At 44.2% G+C, this 23,322-nt stretch overlaps 1 protein-coding gene across 2 annotated transcripts in view; it reads right to left on the bottom strand.

The window, feature by feature from the left end:
• Positions 1-23,322, bottom strand: part of PTDSS1 (phosphatidylserine synthase 1) — a 106,189-nt gene that overhangs the window by 42,788 nt on the left and 40,079 nt on the right. For both annotated transcript variants that reach the window (XM_010375075.2, XM_030938259.1), the window contains exons 7-10: positions 20,719-20,860; positions 18,542-18,654; positions 15,476-15,541; positions 6,690-6,789 (exon numbers count right to left, since the gene is read on the bottom strand). In XM_010375075.2, the coding sequence (XP_010373377.1) occupies positions 6,690-6,789; positions 15,476-15,541; positions 18,542-18,654; positions 20,719-20,860 (421 nt within the window). The remainder of the gene's footprint in view (positions 1-6,689; positions 6,790-15,475; positions 15,542-18,541; positions 18,655-20,718; positions 20,861-23,322) is intronic.

Genomic DNA, 23,322 nt, shown 5'->3' with positions numbered 1-23,322 from the left:
CAATGGGCTTCTCCTATATCCTCCAATCTGTCACTAACACTGGTGGCCACCCAGTGGCACTAATTAGAACCTTTGGAGTAGCACTCAAGTGCCTCCCAGCTATCACAAGAGGAACGGCATCCTGTTGAGCAGATTCCTTAAACAACTCTCAGATCCAGCCCTTCCTCTGCATCTTCAATGCCTCTGCCTTGGTTCAGCTTCGGTTACTTGTCAAGTAGGCCCGGCAGCACCTCTGACTGCACCTCCTGCCCCCAACCCATCTTCCCTCTAGACTCTCCCAGCCTCCATGGTGTTTCTCCATGAGACACAGATCAGACCACATTGTTTCTCCACTTAAAAATCACTGGGACTCCAACTACAACCGCACAAAGCCCTTCCTGAGCTGGGGACCCTGTCCTACTCTTCATCCAACTCATTCTCTTCATTGTCACTCCTCAAACAGGTCACCACCTTTGTGAGCCGCTGGGCACTCTCACAGCTTCCTGTCTTTGTATGTTTGTCCCCCAGCCACCGGTCACCTGTATGTCGCAAGTCTTTGTCTCTTGAACTCATTCCTTTATTCTCCACGAAGCTGCCGAGTGCTTCCTATGCACCAGGCACTGTGCTTGAGACAGTGGGGCCAAAAGGATGACTCAACTTATTCTTTCTGAGCAAGGAGTGCAGTGTGGAGAAGACAGATAGAAACAAAACAAATTCCACTGCACTGGGGTTAGAACTGAGAGTTACATACAAAGCGCTACTGGTCCCAAGGAGGGAGCTATCTACTTGCCTTGGAAGTCAGAGCATATTTCATGGGGGGCATATGTTTAAGTTGGTTTTGGAGTATAAGTTTCACCACGTAGATAAGGCAGGGAAAGTCTTTCAGATCAGGCAGAGAAAACAGCATGAGAAGGGCAAAAGACGTCTGAAAGGATGACTTGTTTAGGTAACTACCAGCAGACAAGCGCAGCCTGAGAATAGAGTACACATGGGCAGATGTGATGGCATGCTCCCACTATGAAGTTCCTGAACACACGAGCAGATTGCATAATTCACTGGGAGGTTTCATGTTGGGAGCCTTCTTCCTTCTTGAAGTTTCTTCCTGTGTGGAGGAAGCTTCACTGCTTCCCTCCACCCCTCACTCCTTCCCTGGGGAGGAGTCACACCTTGACTGGTGACTCTAAAGAAGCCAGCATTTCCTAGAAAAGGTGAATTCTCAGTAATGAAGACGCTACTCTGATCCCCATATCTTTCCTCTATCTTGCTTATCTCTTACTTATTTTTTAACTCAGGTGGGGAAAAAGATTGTGTTATTGTGCCCTCTCAAGCCCCCAACCAGAGAGAATGGTTCTTAGCAGGGTAAAGAGACTGAGTTCTGAATTTGGAAGATCATTTTGACAGCAGTAAGGAGAATGGATTTGGAGGGCAGAACGGCACGAAAATGGGTGCTCTGACAGCCGCAGGGGCAGTGGGAATGGAGAGGAGATGGAGTTCAGCTACACTGTCGGATTAACAGAGCTTGGTGACTTGCTGATTTGAAGAGTGATGGAGGACAGGAAGCAGCCTCCAGGTTTTTAGCTGGGGCCTGAGAGGTTGGGGGAAAGCCAGCCATGCACTGCAACCCTTAAAAATCCTGCTCACATATCACCAAGGAGTCTTCACTAACCCCCAGCATGTCTGCTGCTCTAAGTATCCTTTAGCCTTATGCACACCATCTTTTATAGTATTTATCACATATTAACATAATTAATTTGCATGTCTAATTGCCATCTGAACTCACAGATCCTTGGAGGGCAGTGATGAACAGCAGTTCCCTAGAGAGAATGTCTGGGTTTGAGTCCTGGTTCTGCCACTTAACTATCTATGTGACCTTGGGCAAGTTAGTGAGCTTCTTTGTGCCTTCGTTTCCTCATCTATAAAAGAGGGTTAAGAAAATACCTTCCCTCAAAGTGTGAAGATCAAATGTGGAATTCATGAAAGTGCTTAGAATAGTCTCTGGCATATAGTAGGCATCAGCAAATCTTATCATCGTCATCTATCTGTGTGGCTAGAGCCCCAGGCACAGCACGGAGGAGCACTCAGCAACTGTCTGTGAATGAAGCCCGGACTAAGAGGTCTGCACCAAGTGAAGCAGAGGTCAATGGGCACATAAGAAATGGTGCATGTCCTCAATAAGTTACAATCACACAGACACAAAGGCTACCCATGTAAGGAGATATATTCTAAGTGTCAAATAAGTAACAGAAAGTCTCTAAAACTTAAAGAGAAATTAGAGGGGTCCCTACAGTCTGGGTGACTGCTATGGTTTGAATGTCCTTGCCAAAACTCTCCTTGAAACTTAACTGCCAACTTAACAGTATTAGGAGGTGGGGCCTTTAAGAGGTGATAGGTCATGAGGGCAAAGCCCTCATGAATGGATTCAGGCTGCTATCTTGGGAGTGGGTTCCTGATAAAAAGCATGAGTTTGGCACTTCCCTCTCTGTCTGGTGCACTTGTTTCTACCTTCTGCCCTTCCACCATGGGATGACCTCACTGGATGCCAGTGCCATGCTTTTGGACTTCCCAACCTCCAAAACCGTGAGTGGAATAAACTTCTTTTCTTTAGAAATTACCCAGTCTGCAGTATTCTGTTATAGCAACAGAAAATGGACTAAGACAGAAAATTGGTACCAAAAAGTGGGGGTGGTTACTGTAACAAATATTTGAAAATGTGGAAGCAGTTTTTGAACTGGCTAATGGGTAGAGGCTGAAAGAATTTGGAGGCACAGGCTAGAAAAAGCCTGTATTGCTGTAAAGGGAGCATTAAGGGTGATCCTGGTGACAGCTCAGAAGAAAAGAGGGAAAGCCTCAGTCTTCTTAGAGATTACTTAAGTGTTCATGACCAGAATGCTGGTAGCAATATGAACAGTTTCAAGGCCATGCTGATGAGGTTTCAAATGGAAATGAGGAGCAAGGATTGGAAAGCGCAGTAAAGGGCATCCTTGTCATATAGTAGCAAAGACGCTGGCTGAATTGTGTCCATGCCTGAAGGTTTTCTGGAATGTGCAACCTAAGAGCAATGAACTAGGATATCTGGTGGAAGACAGCCAAGCAGCAAAGCATTCGGGCTACTGTGTGGCTACTTCTGACTGCATACAATGAAATTCGAGAGGAAATAAATGACTTAAAGATAATTTATAATTAAAAGGGAAGCAGAATGGAATAATCTGGAATATTCAAAGCCTGGCCATGTAAAGAGTGAAAAAGCATATTCCAAACACTAAGGGTAAGGCCACATGACTCTTAAAGAGATTACCACGGGAAAAAAGAAACCAGGTGCTATTCATCAAGAAAATGGGAGGAAGACCCCTGAAAGCAAAAGCATTTCAGAGATCTTCAAGGCTGCCCCTCCCATCACAGACCCAGAGCTCTAAGAGGGCAGAATGGTTTTTGGTTACAGGCCTGGGGAGCCCTCCACGGGCTCACTGACCAGGGCTACCTAGGGACTCTACTCCCACATTCTAGCAGAGCGCTCCTTGGCTGCCTTAGCTGTGGCTCAAGTGGGCCTTGGTATGGCTTGGGCTACCATTCTGGGAGGGATAAGCTATAAACCATGGTGGTGTCCATGCGGTGTTAATTCTGCAGGTATGCAAAATCCAAGAGCTGTGGACATGGCTTCCTCCACCTAGATTTCAAAGGATGCAGCGAACTACCTAGAAGACTAGGCAAAAACCCGCCACAGGGGCAGTGCCACTGCAGAAAGTCACTACTAGGGCAATGCCAAGGAGAAATGTGGGGTTGGAGCCACCAGAGAGGAGCAGTGGCAGCAGGGTCATCCCCAACACCACAGAACTGTAGGGTCGCCAGTGTGCAACTCCTGCCTGGAAGAACTGAAGCACAGGCCGAACCCTGCACAGCCACAGGGGTGGAGCTGCCGGGCCTGGGGGCCCAACTCCTGCCCCAGGCCAGGATGCAGAACATGGAGTCAAAGGAGATTGTTCTCCAGCTTTAAGATGTAATGTTTCCCTGTTGGGTTCTGGACTTACTTGGGACTGCTTATCCCTTTCTTCTTGCCTATTTCTCCCTTCTGGATTTGCAATGTCTATCCTATGCCTGTCCCACTATTGTATTGTGGAAGTAGATGACCTGTTTGATTTCACACACTCATGGCTGGCATAGTTCTACTTGGCTGTGGCTCAAGTGGACCTTGGTGTGGCTTGGGCTACCACTCTGGAAGGTATAGGCCAGAAACTGTGGTGGTGTCCATGTGGGATTAATTCACCTCAGGATGAATTGTGCCTTGACTGTCACTCATATCTGATTTAGATGAGACTCTGAACTTTGGAGTTGGTGCTGGGCCAAGTTAAGACTTTTGGGACCACTAGCATGAAATCAATGTATTTTGTAAGTTAGAAGCAGGGGTGAGGGGTGGAATGCTATGGCTCGAATGTCCCTGCCAAAACTCATGTTGAAACTTAGCTGTCAATGTAATAATATTGGGAGATGGGGCCTTTAAAACATGATTAGATCATGAGGAGTGCACCCCATAAATGGATTGATGCTATTATTGCAGGAGTGGGATTGTTATCACAGGAGTGTGTTAGTGATTGTGAGAATGGGCTCCTGAGAAGAAGGGTGAGTCCAGCCCACCTCCTGCTGTCTTACATGCTCACTTCCACCTTCTGCCCTTCCATCATGGGGTGACCCTTGCCAGATACTGGTACCATGCTCTTGGACTTCTCAGCTGTTAGAACCGTGAGCCAAATAAAGTACTGTGATTTAATTTCTCTGTAAACTACCAAGCCCATGGTATTCTGTTGTAGCAACAGAAAATGGACTAAGACAGGGACCAGAGAGGACTGCCTGGGTAGATGGCCTGAGAAGACCTTTCTGCTGCCTGGGGGGCAGTGGTCGGGAGGCAGCTGGGAGGTCTGTGATTTGCTGTGGTGAGGAGGGTTGTCTGTCTTGTCTTGGGAGTACTGCCTATCTTACCCTCCCTGTGGGCAGGTGGTTCTCTGGTACCCAGTGAAGACGGCACCCACCTCTGCCCCCTGCAGTCAGGTCCTATTACAATTCAGACTTGAGGTGCACAGGCCAGAGATACATCCGAGAGAAGCACGGTGAAAATCTCTGGGCACTTCTGACACATTTCCCTAACCAATTCCTTACATTTAGTGTCACCGACATGGAAAAATATACTTGGGCATTAATTCTGTAGTTTAAATACAAAGGAGATCATTATTCCCTTCTATTGTTCAAGATGAAACAGGACAGAACAGGCTCACTGTGCCTTGGCACAGTTAGGATTTCTAACAAGTAACCCTAAAAATAGATCCCATTAAAGGCGATAAAAGACACATTAAAAATACAAAGGTTAGTCTTGCCAAAAAAGAGAAAAGAAAAGAAAAAATTAGACCCAAATGTGATTAAGCCTCTAGATCCAATTACCGACTTACAGAAAATACAGAGGACAAAGACATATGTTAAATTACAAGATAGGATAAAAATAAGTAAAATCTAGACTGTGGGAAAATCTATAGGACAAAAGAGCTGCTTTCTTCAACTGATAAATTACGAGGGAAAGAGGGTTACCCATAGAAGGAAAACCTATGGATTAAGAGACTTAAAAGGCATGCCAACCAATCACGATGGGTGAATGTGGATTCAAATACATTGTTAAGCAAATACAAGCTTTAAGAAAAAGTTAGTAATTTGAACACTGATTAGGTACTTGATGATATTAAGGAATTACTGTTAATTCTTTTTCAGATATGATAATGGTAGAATGGTTGCATTAAACCTAAAAAGCATCCTGAGCTGCTTTTAGTGATCCATCCTGAAATATTAAAGGTGGATTAGTTCCAAAATAAGTTAGGGGTTGGGGCCGTGAGTACAACATAAGAGGAAACACAATTGGCCCTGAGTTAATAACTGATGGGTTCATGAGGGGCCATCTATTCTCTCTACTTGCACATGGCTGAAATGTTCTATGATTATTTAGAAAGCCCCATACATTTTCTAGGCTAAGTGAAAAATCTTAAGCTTAAATATAAAATAAGAACTTTTCTTCAAAATAATAACTTCAAATATTTAAATGAAGAATGGCAGTCACAAAATGTGTAACTGGGTACTATCTTACTTCATTTGAAAGGTGAGGGAAGAGCCCCAGGGCAAAAGAACCAGGGCTCAGGCCGGCGTCCCTCCGGGCTCTTCCCTTCAGAGTGGAAGGTTATATCCAGACTTGGGTTATAACATGGGCCTGGAAGGCAGAAATTGCAGGATTGAATTATCTTCCAAAACATATTTTATTGCCTATGAATCACCATATGTCCTTTTATATATAAATCCATGTGCAACGATATGTATGTTAAGATGTATACGTCATGATGATGAGAAAGCAAAGTGCACTGTGATCTTCCTTGTTCCTTCATGGCAGTCCCTAAATGTGTAGCCCGTGTAGACAGATTCCCATGAATGAAGTAAATGCACGTGGGGTATACCTGACGAGGGCATTGGACTGTAACCTGCTCAGGTGACTCATTTCAGATACTGTGTAGATGTGTCTTATTCTTGAAATTAGGCTGGTGGCCATTCTCAGACAATTACAACAGAACATCTTTTTATGAAATTCTAAGGAACTTTGATACGCAAGAGGGTTTTTCTTCCCCCTCTGTTTAAAGCAATACTATGAGAGTTTAGCTAATGCCTTTGGGTAAAATGCAATGACTTACCACGCAAAGAAGCCAAAGCACAACATAGAGTATTTGGGTCTTAGAGAAGAGATCTTGTCCAAATTTTATGCAAACAATGGCCTCCAGGAAACCAATGACCCTAATCAGACAGAGAACAGAGGTTAAGTATTAATCCATCTTACCAGAGTATGCACATTATCCAAAATATGCATGATTGAATCAAAAAGTTCAACTCATCACGTGATTTCTGCCCCAAACACTGGTAGCAGGTACCCCACAAAATAACACTCTTCCGAAGGCATTTACTTCGGAAATAATAAAGAATTTTTCACCTCTGCCTTCTTCCCAGACCAAAATCATGACTCATAAATGTTAATAGCTAGGGGCGCTGGCATCACCTAACTCAGCCCCTCCATTGCCATAAGGGTGGGTGATCACGCCACCTCTGCTGGAACCCTCTCAGGCACAGGGAACCTACTACCTTTGCAAGATGGCTTATTTTTCTGGTCAAACTCTTTAGCAGTTAGAAAGTTTTTCTCTGTCTCAGGCTGGTATCTGCCTCCTATACCTCCTACCCTGGGTCCTGACATTGCCCTAGCATGTCACAGGTAAGAAAGCATCATTTCAGTGGAGGAACCCTGAAGGCTTTTTTACTGTACTTCTGAAGTCTAGACTGTGATTAAGAGGCTAGCTGGCTGCCACACAGGGTGAGTTTGACCCTTCCAAGGGAGTCTTTCAATAATTTGAAGGCATTAATCACATTCCTTCCCTGCCTTCTAAGAATTTCCAGATTAAATAGCCCCTGTTTTTGGTGACAATATAAACCCTTTACCTTCTCTTGATATGTAAAAGACTGTGCTAAATACAATTTTTTGTTTTAAGGAAATGCCACGCACTTCATATTTCCCCTTTAAGGCATTAAAAAAGCCACTCTTGTGTTCTGTATCTTCATTTATGGCTATAAAAATTGGGCTTTTCTAAAGGTTCAGGACTTGGAGGTAAGAATGGATGAGGTGAGGCTGACATAGTTGGCAATGAGATCCCAGGCAGCATAAGAATAGTGATTTCAGACAAGTCCATTTTATGCATTCCTTGCTCAAGATAAGATCTGGACATTCCAGGAATGGTGTACTCACACAGATGTTTTCTAAAAAGGCAAGAAGGGGCAGGGCATGGTGGCTCACACCTGTAATCCCAGCACTTTGGGAGGCTGAGGCGGGCGGATCACTTGAAGTCAGGAGTTCAAGACCAGCCTGACCAAGATGGTAAAACCCCATCTCTGCCAATAATACAAAAATTAGCCAGGCGTGGTGGCACAAACCTGTAGTCCCAGCTATTCGGGAGGCTGAGGCAGGAGAATCACTTGAGCCTGGGAAGTGGAGGCTGTGGTGAGCCAAGATGGCACCACTGCACTCCAGCCTGGGCAACAGAGTGGGGCTTTGTCTCAAAAAAAAAAAAAAAAAAAAAAAAAAGGCAAGAAGGGCTAAGAAGGCCTTTGGCACCCCAGCTTGCTGGCAGACACAGTGGTCACTGCCATCATCAACAGTGCAGATGGCTCTAAACAGCTGAAGGCCTGAATGCCTGGAGTTAGAACCACGTCAGCAGAGCAGAAAAATCAACAGAAAGTCTCCTGAATGTGTCTTTAGAGAGTCTGGGGCTATCTTTTCCCCTAGCCCAAACCAAATAAGGTTTAAGAGTGGTTGGCTTGAATCTTTAAAGCGCTGCTCCACAAAACGTATCACATGTGAGAAAGCATCATTTCAGTGGAGGAAGCCAGGTTTTTTCACTGTACTTCTGAAGTCTAGACTGTGATTAAGAGGCTACGTGGCAGTTACATGTTTGGTATTCCAGCCTGTGCAGTGAGGAGACATAAAAAGGATGATTTTATCTTTGGTTGGGACTTCCTGAAGAACTCCTATGCTGGGAGTGTTGAGCCCAGGACATAAGTGTGATTACCTACCCATAAGCCAGACAGAACACCCTGAGTTTATTATGAAAGATTTCTGAATATTCAACTAGACTTGAGGGCCCCTACTTTTTTTTTTTTAATGGAGTCTCGCTCTGTCGCCCAGGCTGGAGTGCAATGGCACAATCTCGGCTCACTGCAACCTCTGCCTCCCTGGTTCAAGTGATTCTACTGCCTCAGCCTCCTGAGTAGCTGGGACTACAGGTGCGTGCCACTACACCCAGCTAATTTTTGTATTTTTAGTAGAGGCAGGGTTTCACCATGTTGGCCAGGCTGGTCAGGAACTCCTCACCTCAAATGATCCATCCACCTCAGCCTCCCGAAGTGCTGGGATTACAGGCATGAGCCAGCCTCAGGCCCCTTTTAAAAGCATGCTGATTGGCCTACTAAAGCTGTGTTTCTCAAACTTTTGTGATCTAAGACCCATTAAGAACCATGGCAAGAAACACAATTTTCACTGTGATTCAGTATACAGGAGCGCACACACACACACACACACACAATCACTCACTGAAACAAAAGCTTCATAAGACAATTTGCATCCTTATTCTGATATTTTTCTATTCTATTTCATTTTAAGAAAATACTGGCCAGAACCCAATCATTGGCTTCATAATGACCTGAACTTTATTTTTATTTTAATTTTTTTGTTTTTTTAATTTTTTGAGACTGTCCCTGACTCTGTTGCCCAGGCTGGAATGCTGTGGCATGATCTCGACTCACGGCAACCTCCACCTCCCAGGCTCAAACAATTCTTCTACCTCCCAAGTAGCTGGGATTACAGGCTCACGACACCACGCCCAGCTAATGTTTGTATTTTTGTAGAGACATGGTTTTGCCATGTTACCCCGATTGGTCTTGAACTCCTGAGCTCAAGTGATCCACCCACCTCAGCTTCCCAAAGTGCTAGGATTACAGGTATGAGCCACTGCGCCTGGCCAACCTGAAGTTTTTTCTGAAGACCAGTGCTTTTGAGTTAGCGACTTTAGGATATGATTTGCTTCAATGTGCTGAGGAGTCTTAGCTAAGCCATTGTCCGTGTGTGTGGGCACTCTCATGAGAAGGTGGCTAGGAGGAGGTGAGAGGGTCGGCTATGGGATTATGTAAATGTGGAGAGTCCCGGACTGAGGCCTGGGCATGGGAAAGGCACAAGGAAGGGCCAGGAATCAGGGAAAAGGGCTGAGTTGAGGTCAGGATAACAGGGACATAGAAGGCCACCCTTAGGCTTGGCTTTTAGTCTGAGGGTATCCTAGAGGGTCTAGAGCAGAGGGTTTAACATGGTTTTTTTTTTCTCTCTCTCTCCATATATATATGTAATTTTATTTTATTTTTTTGAGACAGAGTCTCACTCTGTCGCCCAGGCTGGAGTGCAGTGGTGTAATCTCAGCTCACTACAACCTCTGCCTCCTGGGTTCAAGAGATTCTCCTGCCTCAGCCTCCCAAGTAGCTGGAACTACAGGCACATGTCACCACACCTGGCTAATTTTTTGTATTTTTAGTAGAGAAAGGGTTTCACTATGTTGGCCAGGATAGTCTCGACCTCCTGACCTCGTGATTCGCCCGCCTTGGCCTCCCAAAGTGCTTGGATTACAGGCACATTACAGCATTCTACATGTGCTACATGTGTCCAATATAATGTATATTGGACCCAGGTAGTGAGCATAGTACCCAGCAAGTAGTTTTCCCACCCATGCCTTGCTTCCTCCCTCCCTAGTAGTGAGCAGTGTCTATTACACTGATGTTTATGTCCATGTGTACTCAATGTTTAGCTCCCACTTTTAAGTTAGAATATGCTGTATTTGGTTTTTGTTCCTGCTTAGGATTATGGCCTCCAGCTGCACCCATGTTGCTACAAAGGACATGATCTCATTCTTTTTTATGGCTATTACTCCATGGTGTCTGTGTACCACATTTGCTTTATCCAGTCCACCACTGATGCGCACCTAGGTGGGTTCCATGTCTTTGCTATTGTGAACAGCATGGTGATGAATATTCGAAAATCTTCTGCTGACTGAACAGAACTGTGTGAGAAGACAAGAGCAGAAGCAGAGAGGCTACTGCACTCATCCAGACACGGGACTCAGGTTGGAGCTGTGGAGATGGTGAGAAGTGGTGAGAACCCAACGATCACATGGGCTCCTGTAACCACCAGCAACTGCCCCCACCATTACCTCTGGCCCACTAGAGGGAGTCCTAATTAATAGCATCCTTCCAGAAGGCTAACATTACTTTTCTACCAAGACTCAGAGGGTGGCTAGTTTAGGGCTGAGGCCCAAGGCTTGAGCACAGTGGGAGCCTGTATTAAGCCTACCAGTGCGAGACCACCTACCTCCTCCTACCTCCTCACCCCCAGAGGGGCTGGGGGTTCCTCCGCACAGCTCAGCAATAGGTCCCTTTACTCAGTTCAACTTTAAATCTCTTTGAACTTTCCCAGGATAAGCTAGGTGGCCAAATTGTGACTTAATGGAATTCAGTCAGGGCCTCCATTCCCTTTGGTGCCATCCACCATCCTGTATCTTGATTTAGCAAGGTTAAAAGGTAAATAAACATTTGGGCAGCCTGAGGTGCTTCTGCTGGGAGCAGGCACTAGAGATTCCTGACCTAGGGCTGGTTACTTGCGCACATACTCCCAGCACCCCCGATTTGTGGAGCCAGCTCCACAAGGTGGGAAAAAAGATGATATTAATGCAGAGCCCACAGTCAGGAGCTCTTCGGTGAGCTGAGTGAAGCAGGCATGGTAGCAGGGTTGTTGTAGGAATCTGGGGGATGAAAGCTCTAGGCTAGTGTGTGTGAGTCAAACTTGAGAAGCAGAAGAGGAGTTTTTGGCTTCCCAACAAGACTGCACGTGGATTCTGAGGATGCCACAGCAATGCCAGGGACATGGAGGCCGGGCACCTGGCTGCTGCATCGCACACGCACTGCTCCACGGCTGCGCAAGCAGTCCCCGGACGGCTCAGAGGGTGGGTGAGCCCCTCTCCTGGCAGCCAGGGGCCGGCCTCCAATAACATGGATGGAGACGTGTATCCATGTTAGCTCAATGACCACACAATCACACAGGATGACACGAAGCGTTCTCCAAGTTCAGGAGTGAGCTTCTAGTTCTGATTAGCGGGGGCAAAGACACCTTTTTGGAGGAAGCAAGAGCTAAGTGTGGCATAAACAATAGAAACAATTCCTACTGTGCTCCTCTGAACTTTCTAACTTCCAAAGAATCCCCGGGGCAAGGAGGGGAGGGGAGAAGTGGGTCTTGGGTGGCAAACCCAGAACTGTTCTGCTTAGTCGTTTAGATACTTAGTAGGATTTGGGGCAAGATGCCACTTGAACACAGCGGGTCAGCTGCTAAAAAAAAAAAAAAAAGCTTTGTAACTACTGTCAGAGCTTCTGAGATGTCAGTGGAGGTGTACTTGAGTGCAGGGGATGGGGTGTGGCAAGATACAGGGAGGATGAACAGACACAGTCATGAGGAGAAGGGGAACTGGCTATAAAGCTATACCAGCAGGATGGTGGTGATGCCCTTGTGCTGGGAAGGGACCCCCCCTCCTGACACCTGTTGCCCTGTGTTTGCTCCCTCTTCCTAGAAGGAAGCTCATGCTCATAGCTGCATCTACCCTTTAGACAGACAGTCTGGGCTGGGTAGTGGCCCATGCCTGTAATCCCAGCACTTTGAGAGGTCAAGGTGGGAGGACTGCTTGAGCCCAGGAGTTCAAGACCAGCCTGGGCAACATGGTGAAACCCTGTCTCTACAAAAACTAAAATATAATTAGCTGGACATTGTGGTGCATGCCTATAGTCCCAGCTACCTGGGAGGCTGACGTGGGAGGACTGCTTGAGCCTGGAAGGTCAAGGCTGCAGTGAGCTGTGATCACTGACACTCAACTCCAGCCTGGACAACACAGCAAGACCCTGTCTCAAAAGAAATAAAATTTAAAAAGAAAGAAAGCCTGAACTATGGGCCTGGAAGAACAACAGAACAAAAGCACAATTATGAAAAATTGTAAGGAGGAGAGAGGGGTAGAACGGGAAGTCAACAAAGGGGATCGAAAAGAGAAAAGTGAGAGGAAATCCAGGACAGAAGTTGCAGAGGGAAGAGGACAGTTTCAAGAAGGCAGATACTGTACAGAAGATCTGAGAAGAGGATGGGGAAAGGACTGGCTGGTTTGGAGCTGACCTTGGAGAGCAGCAGAGGTGGGAACTTATTGTGATGGACACATTAGCAGAGGTGGGATCTTATTGTGATGGACACATTAGCAGAGGTGGGATAACAGGCAGCGAGGAAACTGGTCAGGTGAGGAGCAGCTCTGGCTGCCTCTGGGAGGCAGGATGCAGTCCTGGGCCCTCAGGCAGGGTAGGCTCACTCTCCCGTGAGGGTCCACCCCATGCACTCCCAGGAGAAGGAAAAGCCAACTGTGCACTGCTGTTCCAGCAGACCCTTGGCCACCTTCCTCCTAGGACCAGGTGAAAAAACACTGCTTCTATTTAAACTGGGCCAATACTCTTTTTGAGGCAGAGAAGCTCAATTCTAATTGGGGTGGAGTGGGGACAAGACAAAGATGACATAAACCCCATACCTGGGGAATTTGTTCACATCAGTCTGGCCCCAAAACTCCCACCAAGCTGAAGGAATACCATGCGACATCTAAACAGAGAAAGAGCCCACCTTTCCATGTGGCTGCTTTCTCCCTGTTAGGGATCCCATTCCCTTGCTGGATGGCGCCCTCTCTTTGCTGAGTGCAACACCTTTCGTATAAAAGGTTTAAAAGCTCAGTCTATGGCACAACTGTTAGGGATGACATGTATTTAGCTACAACAGCAAGTAATTCATAAAACCATTTTGAGGATAGCATCTTTATAGAAGAGAAAGTACCCTCTTCAGGAGAAAAAGGTTGGAGTGCTGGGAAAGAACCCCAGGCGGGTAGTCCTATTTGACCTTTGCCTTTCCCCTTCCACCTCCCAAAAGGCAACATTCAGAAAGTCACTATTTAGGGCACTGCTCCCTCTCATTTCTCCACCTTACCAAAGTCTGAGATCATTCCAAAATTAGTGAAAAGAAAGCTATAAAGCAGCTACTAGTGATTAAAGGAAACCACACACTTAAGTGTTTTCTGTTTTGATAGGAGAGGAAATAATGACAAAATGTCGGGGAGATAGAGCTGGGGCAGAGGAAGGAAGTGGGTGGCCTCCGGGGTCAGGAGAGCGGGAGGTTGTAGTTCCTGTTTCACCTTCCCTAGCTGGTAGTGTGGACCGTGCAGGGGGCAGCTCTCACGGTTGTTCACGCTCACAGGAGGATCCACTGGGTGTGATTTATGAGGAGGGCTTTATTATTTTTCAGCACAGCTCACTGGTTCTCACAAGATTCATCAATCTTGATATCACACTGTTCCGGGAGTTCTCAATTCTCAGTAAAGCACACTAAGTTAAGTTAGCCCAATGATCCCTCCTTTGCATTTCACTATATTTTAATCACTTTCAAACAAGCCACAACTTTCTGGGGCAGTGTTTATCACTCTTCGGCATAGTTTACTTTTTTCCTTTTTTTTTTTTCTTAAAAAAAAAAGAGAGAGAGAGAGAGACAAGGTCTTGCTCTGTCATCCGGGTGGGAGTGCAGAGGCACAATCATAGCTCACTGCAGCCTTGACTTCCTGGGTTCAAGTGATCCTTCTGCCTCAGCCTCCAGAGTCACAGACTACAGGCATGTGCCATCATGCCTGGCCGACTTAAAACACTTTTTGTGGAGACAATGTCTCACTATGTTACCCAGGCTGGTCTCAAACTCCTGGCCTCAAGTGATCCTCCCACCTCAGCCACCTAGACTGCTAAGATTACAAGCATGAGCTGCCATAGTGGAGTTTACCTTTGCCATTTCGCCCTCTGTGTGGATGGTGTTTTATGGTTGTCCAATTAGAAAGAAACTTGTCATAACACGACCTCTCTCTCTGACCCACCTATTTTCCTCAACACGTAAATCGATACAATTCTGTGGAAAAAGAAATCTACTCCACAGCAGAATAATAAGACCTTGCTAAAGACTTTTAAATATGAAAGTGAAATGCACGTGGAAAGAATGTGTGAGTGGGAGAGAAGAGTCCAAATGCAGGAAAGCCCATTTCCTCCTTGGACAATCCTTTAGAAGGAGTGGCCCACATCCCTTCTTCCAGGACACAGGGCCCTCACACAAGAAGCGGGAGCGCTGCCTCTGCTCTGTCAGAAATCTGGGAGATGTGTGAATCCTCCCTCCTGCTATATCATGAACAAAGGAAACCAAATCCATCTTATCACCCTTTACGCTGCAACCACTTTGGATATGAAAATCAAGCTTACAACACAGAACTTATGAGAAACAAATGACAATGGCCCTTAGTCTTCTAGGGGTCAGGAGGAACCTTCCTAAATCTAACCTGAGTATCAACATTTTTAGCCTTTAAAACTATGTCACCCTTCAGAATCTAGACGACAGCTGGAAACACACACACACACACACACACAGAAAAATGGAAAGGAATGACATTAAAATATTAACAACAATTATCTCTAAATGGTTGACTTCTTTGGGTGATCTTCCGTTCCTTCTAGATCCTTTACTGAATTTTTATCATTGTGCATGTATTACTTTTTAATTGGGAGAATGTACTGTTTAAATATCTGTGAAAAGTAATTTCTTCTCTATAATGGGTGTATGTATGTGTGTGTGTGTGTGTGTGTGTGTATATATATGTATATACACATACATATAAATAAAATCTTGTCCACCTGCCTTCACAGAAAAATTATACTGAAAGGCTGTTAACACAGGGTCAAGAAATACCCAAAGAAATTTAGGGCTTAAGTGGTTTTTAAATCTCCACAATAACAGATTACTCACCCAAACACCCAGCACTGTGTTCCTACACGCTTGCACTGTGTGTCGGTGAGGTAAGCGTAGTACTGTCTGAAAGAACAAAGTTGGAATTCATTGAGAGCTGCTGGAAGACCAGCAAGTCAGGACATAATTAAATCACTTTGACAGAGTGAATGTAAAAACCGTCCCTCCGTGTCCCATGTCAGGTTGCCTGGTCTAGTTCTGTTCAAGAGAAGAGAAAGCCAGTGCCTGTTGCAACATTCCTGTAAGAGATTCAGCGTTTGGGTTAGGCTGGAGGGAGGGGGGAGCATCATTTAAAGAGCCAGATTATTGTCTGGTCTGAGTGCCAGGGTGTTTGCAACTAACTGATCACAACCATTTACAGATTTCTTTGTTCCTTTTCCACTCCCACTGCTTCACTCGAGTAGCCTTATAAAACAAACAAACAAACAAAAAAAAAAAACTAAAAAGAGCCAGATGATTGGCAAAGGCAGTCTGGATTCAGCGGTAAGACTTCCACAGCCCTGCCCAAAGCAACCCCGGCTGGGTGTTTGCATGTCTAGCTCCGTGGAGGTGACTCCAGAGAGTGAGCAGCACTGTCCATTGGTTGTCTCCTCTGGTTCTCTCCAGGACAAAGGTTGCTGATTGTAACCAGGCAAAAATATACAGATTTTTGGCTTTCAGAAACTGGAATGGGACCCCAGCTATATCTCACTGCCATTGAGTGCCAATTACTTGGAATGTTACTGACAAGTTCAGAAAAAAACAGGCAATGACATGGTGTTGAAAGGCTCAGAACAGCACCATCCGGTAGAAATGTAATGGAAGCCATAAATGCAATTTTAAATTTTCCAGTAGACGTGTTAAAAAAGTAAAAAGGAACATATAAAATCCATTTTATTAATATGTTAAACTAATATTTAAACGAATATATTAAAACATTATAATGAGGTATTTTATATTCTGTTTTGGCCCCAACTCTTCAAAGTCTGGTGGGTAGCTTCCATGCACGGCACGTTTCATTGTGGACTGAGCACATCTCTGTGCTCAACAGCCATAGGTGGGAGTGGCTTCTGTGTGGGACAGCATGGCTTGGAGTCTTGGAAGTACCCCTGAAACTCAAGCCACCCCTTCAGCAGCAGCATCTGAACCAGAAACTCATCATCTTTTTGGGGTCACTAACTCTTTGAGGATTTGACGAAAGCTATGATAAAGGCATAACACTTTGCATTTAAGTTCAGGGGATTCACAGATACCTGAAGCTCATCCATAAACTACTATCTCCTCACCCCAAAGACCAGAGTGAAGAATTCTAATTATAAAGAATGTAGCTTTTCCTCTAACTTCATATTGTCATGACCTAATATATCTTGACCATTTTAGCTACTTTACCCTCTAACTGGACCCATTTCCTTATATTGTACTTTATATTATCAGATTAAATGCATGTTCACTCAAATATCTTCTCAAAGCAGATTCGTGTGAAAGTCTAATAAAGAAGGAAGAAGCTGGAGATGTGGTGTGTACGATTTACACTGAAGCCTCTAAACTCTCCTCTTGGGCCCTAACATTTGCTAAATGGGGTGGCTGTGTTAAAATCCATTAGCAGCACGTCCATCTTTCCAAGTAACTTGTCAAAGAACCTCCTTACATGGGAACTGCCTCAAACAGTGTTAAGGGCACAGGAAGTGCCTGATGTTTTAAACAAAGAGAGTTGTGGAGAAATCCATAGGTTATTGTAAAATTTTGAGGATCTCTCAAGAGTTCAAAGCATTGGATTTTTAGTGTCTAGTTTTTGTTTTGGCATGTTTAATACTGAAATTTCATGATAAATCATATGTGATTTGCTATTTTGTTCTAAGAAGAAACTTCTTTCCATTCTTACTGACTTTATTGATTGCTCTTAATTTTATGAAAGAGCTGCAGTGAATATTTCCTGAAAAAAACTGTAAAGTCTTGAATTAAACTACATTTTAAATGGAGACTCTAAACCATTAAGAAAAAACAGGATTTATGAGATAATGACTGCAATAGACCACTGATTTATGAAGTTTCAAAGGGCTGCTGGCTTACCCACTCTTCTTTTCCATTCTGGTCATAACGAAAAGAACAGATGGGAATGTTAGGCTTAACTCCTCAGGACTTGGACATGTCTTACTTGGTTTGCTGAATCCAGAATCTGGAGATTTTTTTTTTGTTGTTGTTAATAATGAATGATAACAAGAAGAGGTGCTGGCTAGAAGGTCAACATGGTGTGGATCTACCGTCCTTGGCAAGTGAGGCCTGCTGCTTATGGGGTTTGCAAGCATATTAAAAATAATGAAATAAGCAATCTTACAGCTTCTGAAAAGCTAACTCTTTTAACTGCTTAGATTATATTTGTACCTTTGGCAGATTTTTGGTGTTGCTACTCATTAATGCCAGTATTCCATATTAGTTATAAAACCCAAATGCCGTTTCTAAATAGGAAAAATGAAACAAATGAAAATGCTTGCTTTGAACTGCACTGGGACCAGCCTACTTGACGAATGGTGTCTGAATAAGCCTCACCTCTAGGGCCCCACATGAATCCAGGGGAATAATGGCGGGAACACCCAAGCTTATCTCAGTTGTCCTGGAGGACTGCAGGAAGCGTCTTTTTAAAAGAAAATTAAATCAATTGGGTCTGAAAAAGCTAAAAGTCTCATTCAAAAAATAATGTCATTTATGACTTCAGTTCTACCATAAAAACGTTTGCATTTTTCCAGTAATCTCATTTTTAAAAAACTCAGCATCACTATGCTGTTATTTTTTTCTAATATGATGTTATAGGAGAAAAAAAGATCAGCAGTCCAAGACTATAAAGGAATCTGATGATAATGGATAGTACTATTGGTGTGGTGTTGATCAAGTGCTTCCCTTTTTTAATGTCTGGTTAATGTTACTGGTTATCTGAGAACAAAATATTTTCTTCATATTCTGGATGTATAATTCTTTATGATGATATTTTCATGGAAAATCTGCTAGTTTATGTGACTTTCCTTATGCTAAACAGGACAATCTAAAGCAAGTTAATGTTCTCATATGACAGTCGGGCTTGTGCAGAATTACCTCACTGTGGGAGCCGTGATGCCACCAATAAAGAGAATTCTACCCCAACTTAATGGATGACTGGCTTGGAACACAAAGATATGCTTCAAGAAGAAGGTATTCAACTCAGTCAGCTGAAAAAGATGGAGAAATTAGTCAACCTGGTACCTCATGCTAATTCAAAATCCTCTATTCCTTAAATAGACATTCTACAATTAGAAATAATTGGTATGTTCAAAGCATTTTCAGAGAATAGATGTGGTCTTCCAAGGGTTGCTATTCAAACTAGTTAACAGCCAGTACATTATGGGCAGGGACCAATTGGAGGCCCAGGGAGAGGTGGTGGGGGTGGTGGATGGGCACAAAGGGGCACAGGATATCAGCTATTTGTCATGTTTCCTCGTTTGTATGATTGTTACTCAGCTCACACGCGTGATCTACTGGGATAGTCAGGAGAGAAATGCTTTGAGCATACAGAAATCATGAAAGCAAACCTGTGCCAAGGAACGCCTATGCTGCCTTACAGAAATCAGGCCAGGTCTAAGAGAATTCCCACTGTAGATAAGTAAGCTCTTTAATAATCAAAAGAAGCTTGAGGCCATGCGCGGTGGCTCACGCCTATAATCCCAGCACTTTGGGAGCCCGAGGCAGGCAGATCGCCTGAGGTAAGTTGTTTGAGACCAGCCTGGCCGAAGTGGTGAAATCCCATCTCTACTAAAGATACAAAAATTAGCCAGGCGTGGTGGTGGGCACCTGTAATCCCAGCTACTCACGGGGCTGAGACAGGAGAATTGCTTGAACCCAGAAGGCAGAGGTTGCAGGCTGCAGTGAGCCGAGATTGTGCCACTGCACTCCAACTTGGGTGACAAGAGTGACACTCCGTCTCAAAAAAAAGCAAAAGAAGAAGCTGGAGACACATCTGAGAGATGATAATGGAATTGTGCAGCACACGCCTAGGACAGAGCAGATCCTCTATCAAAGGCAGTCCTTAAAAGTGGGTGTGAAGGGTTGGTCCAAGTTTCAGCTAGGAGCAGTAGTCCTTTTCCTTGAGGTTAGCATCTTCACGCAGTTCATTATGATGAGTAGCACAAAATATCTTGTGGCTGGGACATGGCTGCTCTCTGGCTGGATCCCGGATCCAGGTGTGCTCCATCGCATACCACCAGGTGGTTCCACCCTAGCGGCACTATACTACCCTCCTTGACAAATCCAATCATTCCTCCTTCTAATAAAAGAAAGCTTCTGCTTTCCATGACATTGGGCCTGATAAGGCACAGCTTAATCCCAACCCATCTACGGTCCTGTTTTTAAAGGTATTGACCTCTCCAAACCATGGTGACTACTTACTTAACTATTCACATACACTTCTGTATGCATAAACTCCACTTATTGAGATGGGTATTGTCTCTGTGTGAACAAGGAAGATCGTCTGTCCTAAAAGTGACATCTGCTAATGTTTTCCTTATGTTGGGAGTATTTTGTGTTTATGTGTCCAAAACATGATTTCTGATGATTCTGAAAGATCCTCTTCAGGCAAAAGCTGGTTTCTCTTGGCTACTCTCCAAAAGTTGTGAAACAACCTGGGGCCAGGAGCATCAGAAAAAATTGCTGTCTGTCAGAAACACAGATGCTTCATAATCTTTTGCCAAGACCCTGGGCTGTCGGAATCACTTCCGTCGTGAAGTGGGCCACTTGGAAATACAGCTTCTCTCCACAGAGGACAACACTTTGGAGAACTCAGCAAAAGGCTCCAATTCCCTGGCACTCATTTAGCACCCTACATATTACCCAAAGTGGTAACAGCTGAGGAACAATTTTAACCAATAAACACTAAATGAGGAATGTAAGAAAAGCCTTCTCATTTGTTCCTTTGGTCTTAAAAATGATCATTCTAAAAAGCAATCCAATGCCTAACTCATTGGATGATGGATGCTAGACACAATTTATTTCATGGAATCTAATCTGTTTCTAATTTGTAATTCAAAGATCCATATTTTAAAACTGTCTTCACAATGAGGCAAGACTTTAGCATAATAATATCACTTTGCTTAATTATTCTACATGCCAGCTGCAGAATATTATATCTTGTAAAGTATGGAGCTGAAAAGCAATGTAAACTAACGTTAACCCTACATTCCTAAAAAGTTTTTATTTTAGTCTTTGTTTTCCTCCCAACTTCTAGGCATCTGAAAAAATACCTGCCAGATGATCATGAAAAGGTACACTCCGGCTACTCTCTGAAAAGAAGATTTGGGGTCAAACCATCGAACATAGGTCCAGCTAGCAGGAGTGAACTGCAGCACAGCTCTCTTGATCTTCCCGGTGGTGGTATGAATGTCCCTATAAGAAGAGAATGGCTCCAGTGAAAATCCAGAGATAAGGCAGGGGGAAAAACAAACCACAAGAAAAAAATCCTGTGCGCTGATGATTTTTATAACAAATGCTCAGGACAAAGAGACTGCTTTTTATTTGAGTTGTGTCTCAAAGGTCTATTTATACAGGCAAAGCAGGTGACAGAAGCACACTCAATGGGGAATTTTATTGATGACAGGCACAGGGCAGCAAGGAGATTGTTCTCAGCCACTGCTTCTCTCCCAGGTAAAACTGTACACACTCCGTATTCTTGCATCACCCACATCACTTCTTTACCCTATTTCTTCCCCACAGCAGTAAACACTTTGGGTTAATGAACAGTGATATTTAACCTTTCTTCATTTTCATCCTCGAAATTACTCAAAAGTTTCATACACCCATGAAAGAACTAAACAGTCCCACAATTTACAAATGCGGACATTAAGGCTCAGAGACAGCAAGTGGCTGGCACACTCAGCATGAGGGGTGGGTATAGATTCCAGCCCTTCCTGTCCTAGTCCAGGAGAGCCAAAACCCAAGGTATAATAAATACTATTTAATAACTGGTAATGAGTCTTTAATTCCACAAATATTTATTTCATGAACTTTCATGTCTCCAACATTGTGCTAAGTGCTTGGAGGCACAAGCACCAACCAGTCAGGCCTTCTGTTCTACTGGATGGGAGCAGGGAGAGTGATAGGAAACCAGGGCTGTTCCTTCATCCACCCACCTATCCACCAACAAACTCTACTGAGAAAACATCACAGCAAGAAGATCTGCGGCACACTGGCAGCAAAAAAAAGAGACCATCCAAAAATAAACAAGAACTACAAAAGACTTGTACTGTAAAAATAGCAAAGTGCATAGAAAGACTGAAAATGGGAATAAGTAGAGATGCAGTGTGATCAAGAATCAGGATATTTAATACAGCAAAGAGGTTAATTCAACTTAACCTGTATTCATTTATACATTTGATATTACTTTAAAAAACCACCAACATGAGTTTTTGTTGTTGTTGTTTATTAGTTGGCCTTATGTCTTGGGAACTTGACAAAATGATTCTGAAGTCAAATTTCAAGAATAAACATAAGAAAACAAGGAAGTATATTGTAGCAGTGTTTAAGAAAGCAGACGTCCTGAGGCCAGGCACGGTGGCTCATGCCTCTAATCCCAGAACTTTAGGAGGCCAAGGCTGGCAGATCACTTGAGGTCAGGAGTTTGAGATCAGCCTGGCCAACATGGTGAAACCCTGTCTCTACTAAAAATACAAAAATTAGCCAGGTGTGATGGCAGGTGCCTATAGTTCCAGCTATTCGGGAGGCTGAGGCAGGAGAATCGCTTGAACCTGGGAGACGGAGGTTGCAGTGAGCTGAGATTGTGCCACTGCATTCCAGCCTGTGCGACAGACTCTGTCTCAAAAACAACAACAACAACAACAAAAAGGAAAGCAGACGTCCTGGTGCAAATTCAGACTCAGCTGCTTGCTAGCTGTGTGTCCTTAGGCAAATTACTAAACCTAAGCCTCAGTATCACATCATTCCTAAAATGAAGAGAATAACAGTATCTACCCCTAGGACTGATGCAAGGCTCAAATGAGATACTGCTGGTGAAACTTGCTTGGAGCAATACTTGAAGCATGGCTACTATTTTTGTTAGGTTAAATGCTGCCTTAAATATATTAAAAAGTGACTGGGCATGATGGCTCATGCCTGTAATCCCAGCACTTTAGGAGGCTGGGGTCGAAACTAGCCTGGCCAACATGGAGAAACCCTGTCTCTACTAACAATACAAAAATTAGCCGGGTGTGGTGGTACATGCCTGTAATGCCAGCTGTGGATTACAGGCACTGGGGAGGCTGACGCAGGATAACTGCTTAAACCCGGGAAGTGGAGGTTGCAGTGAGTCAAGATTGCACCATTGCACCCCAACCTGGGTGACAGAGCAAGACTCTTGTCTCAAAAAAATAAATACATAAAAATTAGAATTAAAATTAAATATATTAAAAAGTGTCCTTGCAAGTCAGTGACCAAAGAAAGGTTTAGTAATAAAAGGGATGGGGAAAACTGGTTAACCAATGGAAAAAACATTGTGAAATCCCCTCCTCACATCATATACCAAAATAAATTTAAGACAGATTAAACACTTAAAACAAGAAAAACCATTAAAGAACTAGAAGAAAGGCCGGGCGCGATGGCTCACGCCTGTAATCCCAGCACTTTGGGAGGCTGAGGTGGGTGGATCACCTAAGGTCAGAAGTTCGAGACCAGCCTGACCAACACAGAGAAACCCCGTCTCTACTAAAATACAAAAAAAAAAAAAAATTCGCCAGGCGTGGTGGCTAATCCCAGCTACTCGGGAGGCTGAGGCAGGAGAATTGCTTGAACCTGGAAGGCAGAGGGTGCGGTGAGCCGAGATCGCGCCATTGTACTCCAACCTGGGCAACAAGAGT

This window comes from Rhinopithecus roxellana, chromosome 9 (genome assembly GCF_007565055.1).
Source record: "Rhinopithecus roxellana isolate Shanxi Qingling chromosome 9, ASM756505v1, whole genome shotgun sequence".
In the NCBI taxonomy this organism is placed as follows: Eukaryota; Metazoa; Chordata; class Mammalia; order Primates; family Cercopithecidae; genus Rhinopithecus; species Rhinopithecus roxellana.
This window is presented reverse-complemented; position numbering and strand designations above follow the sequence as displayed.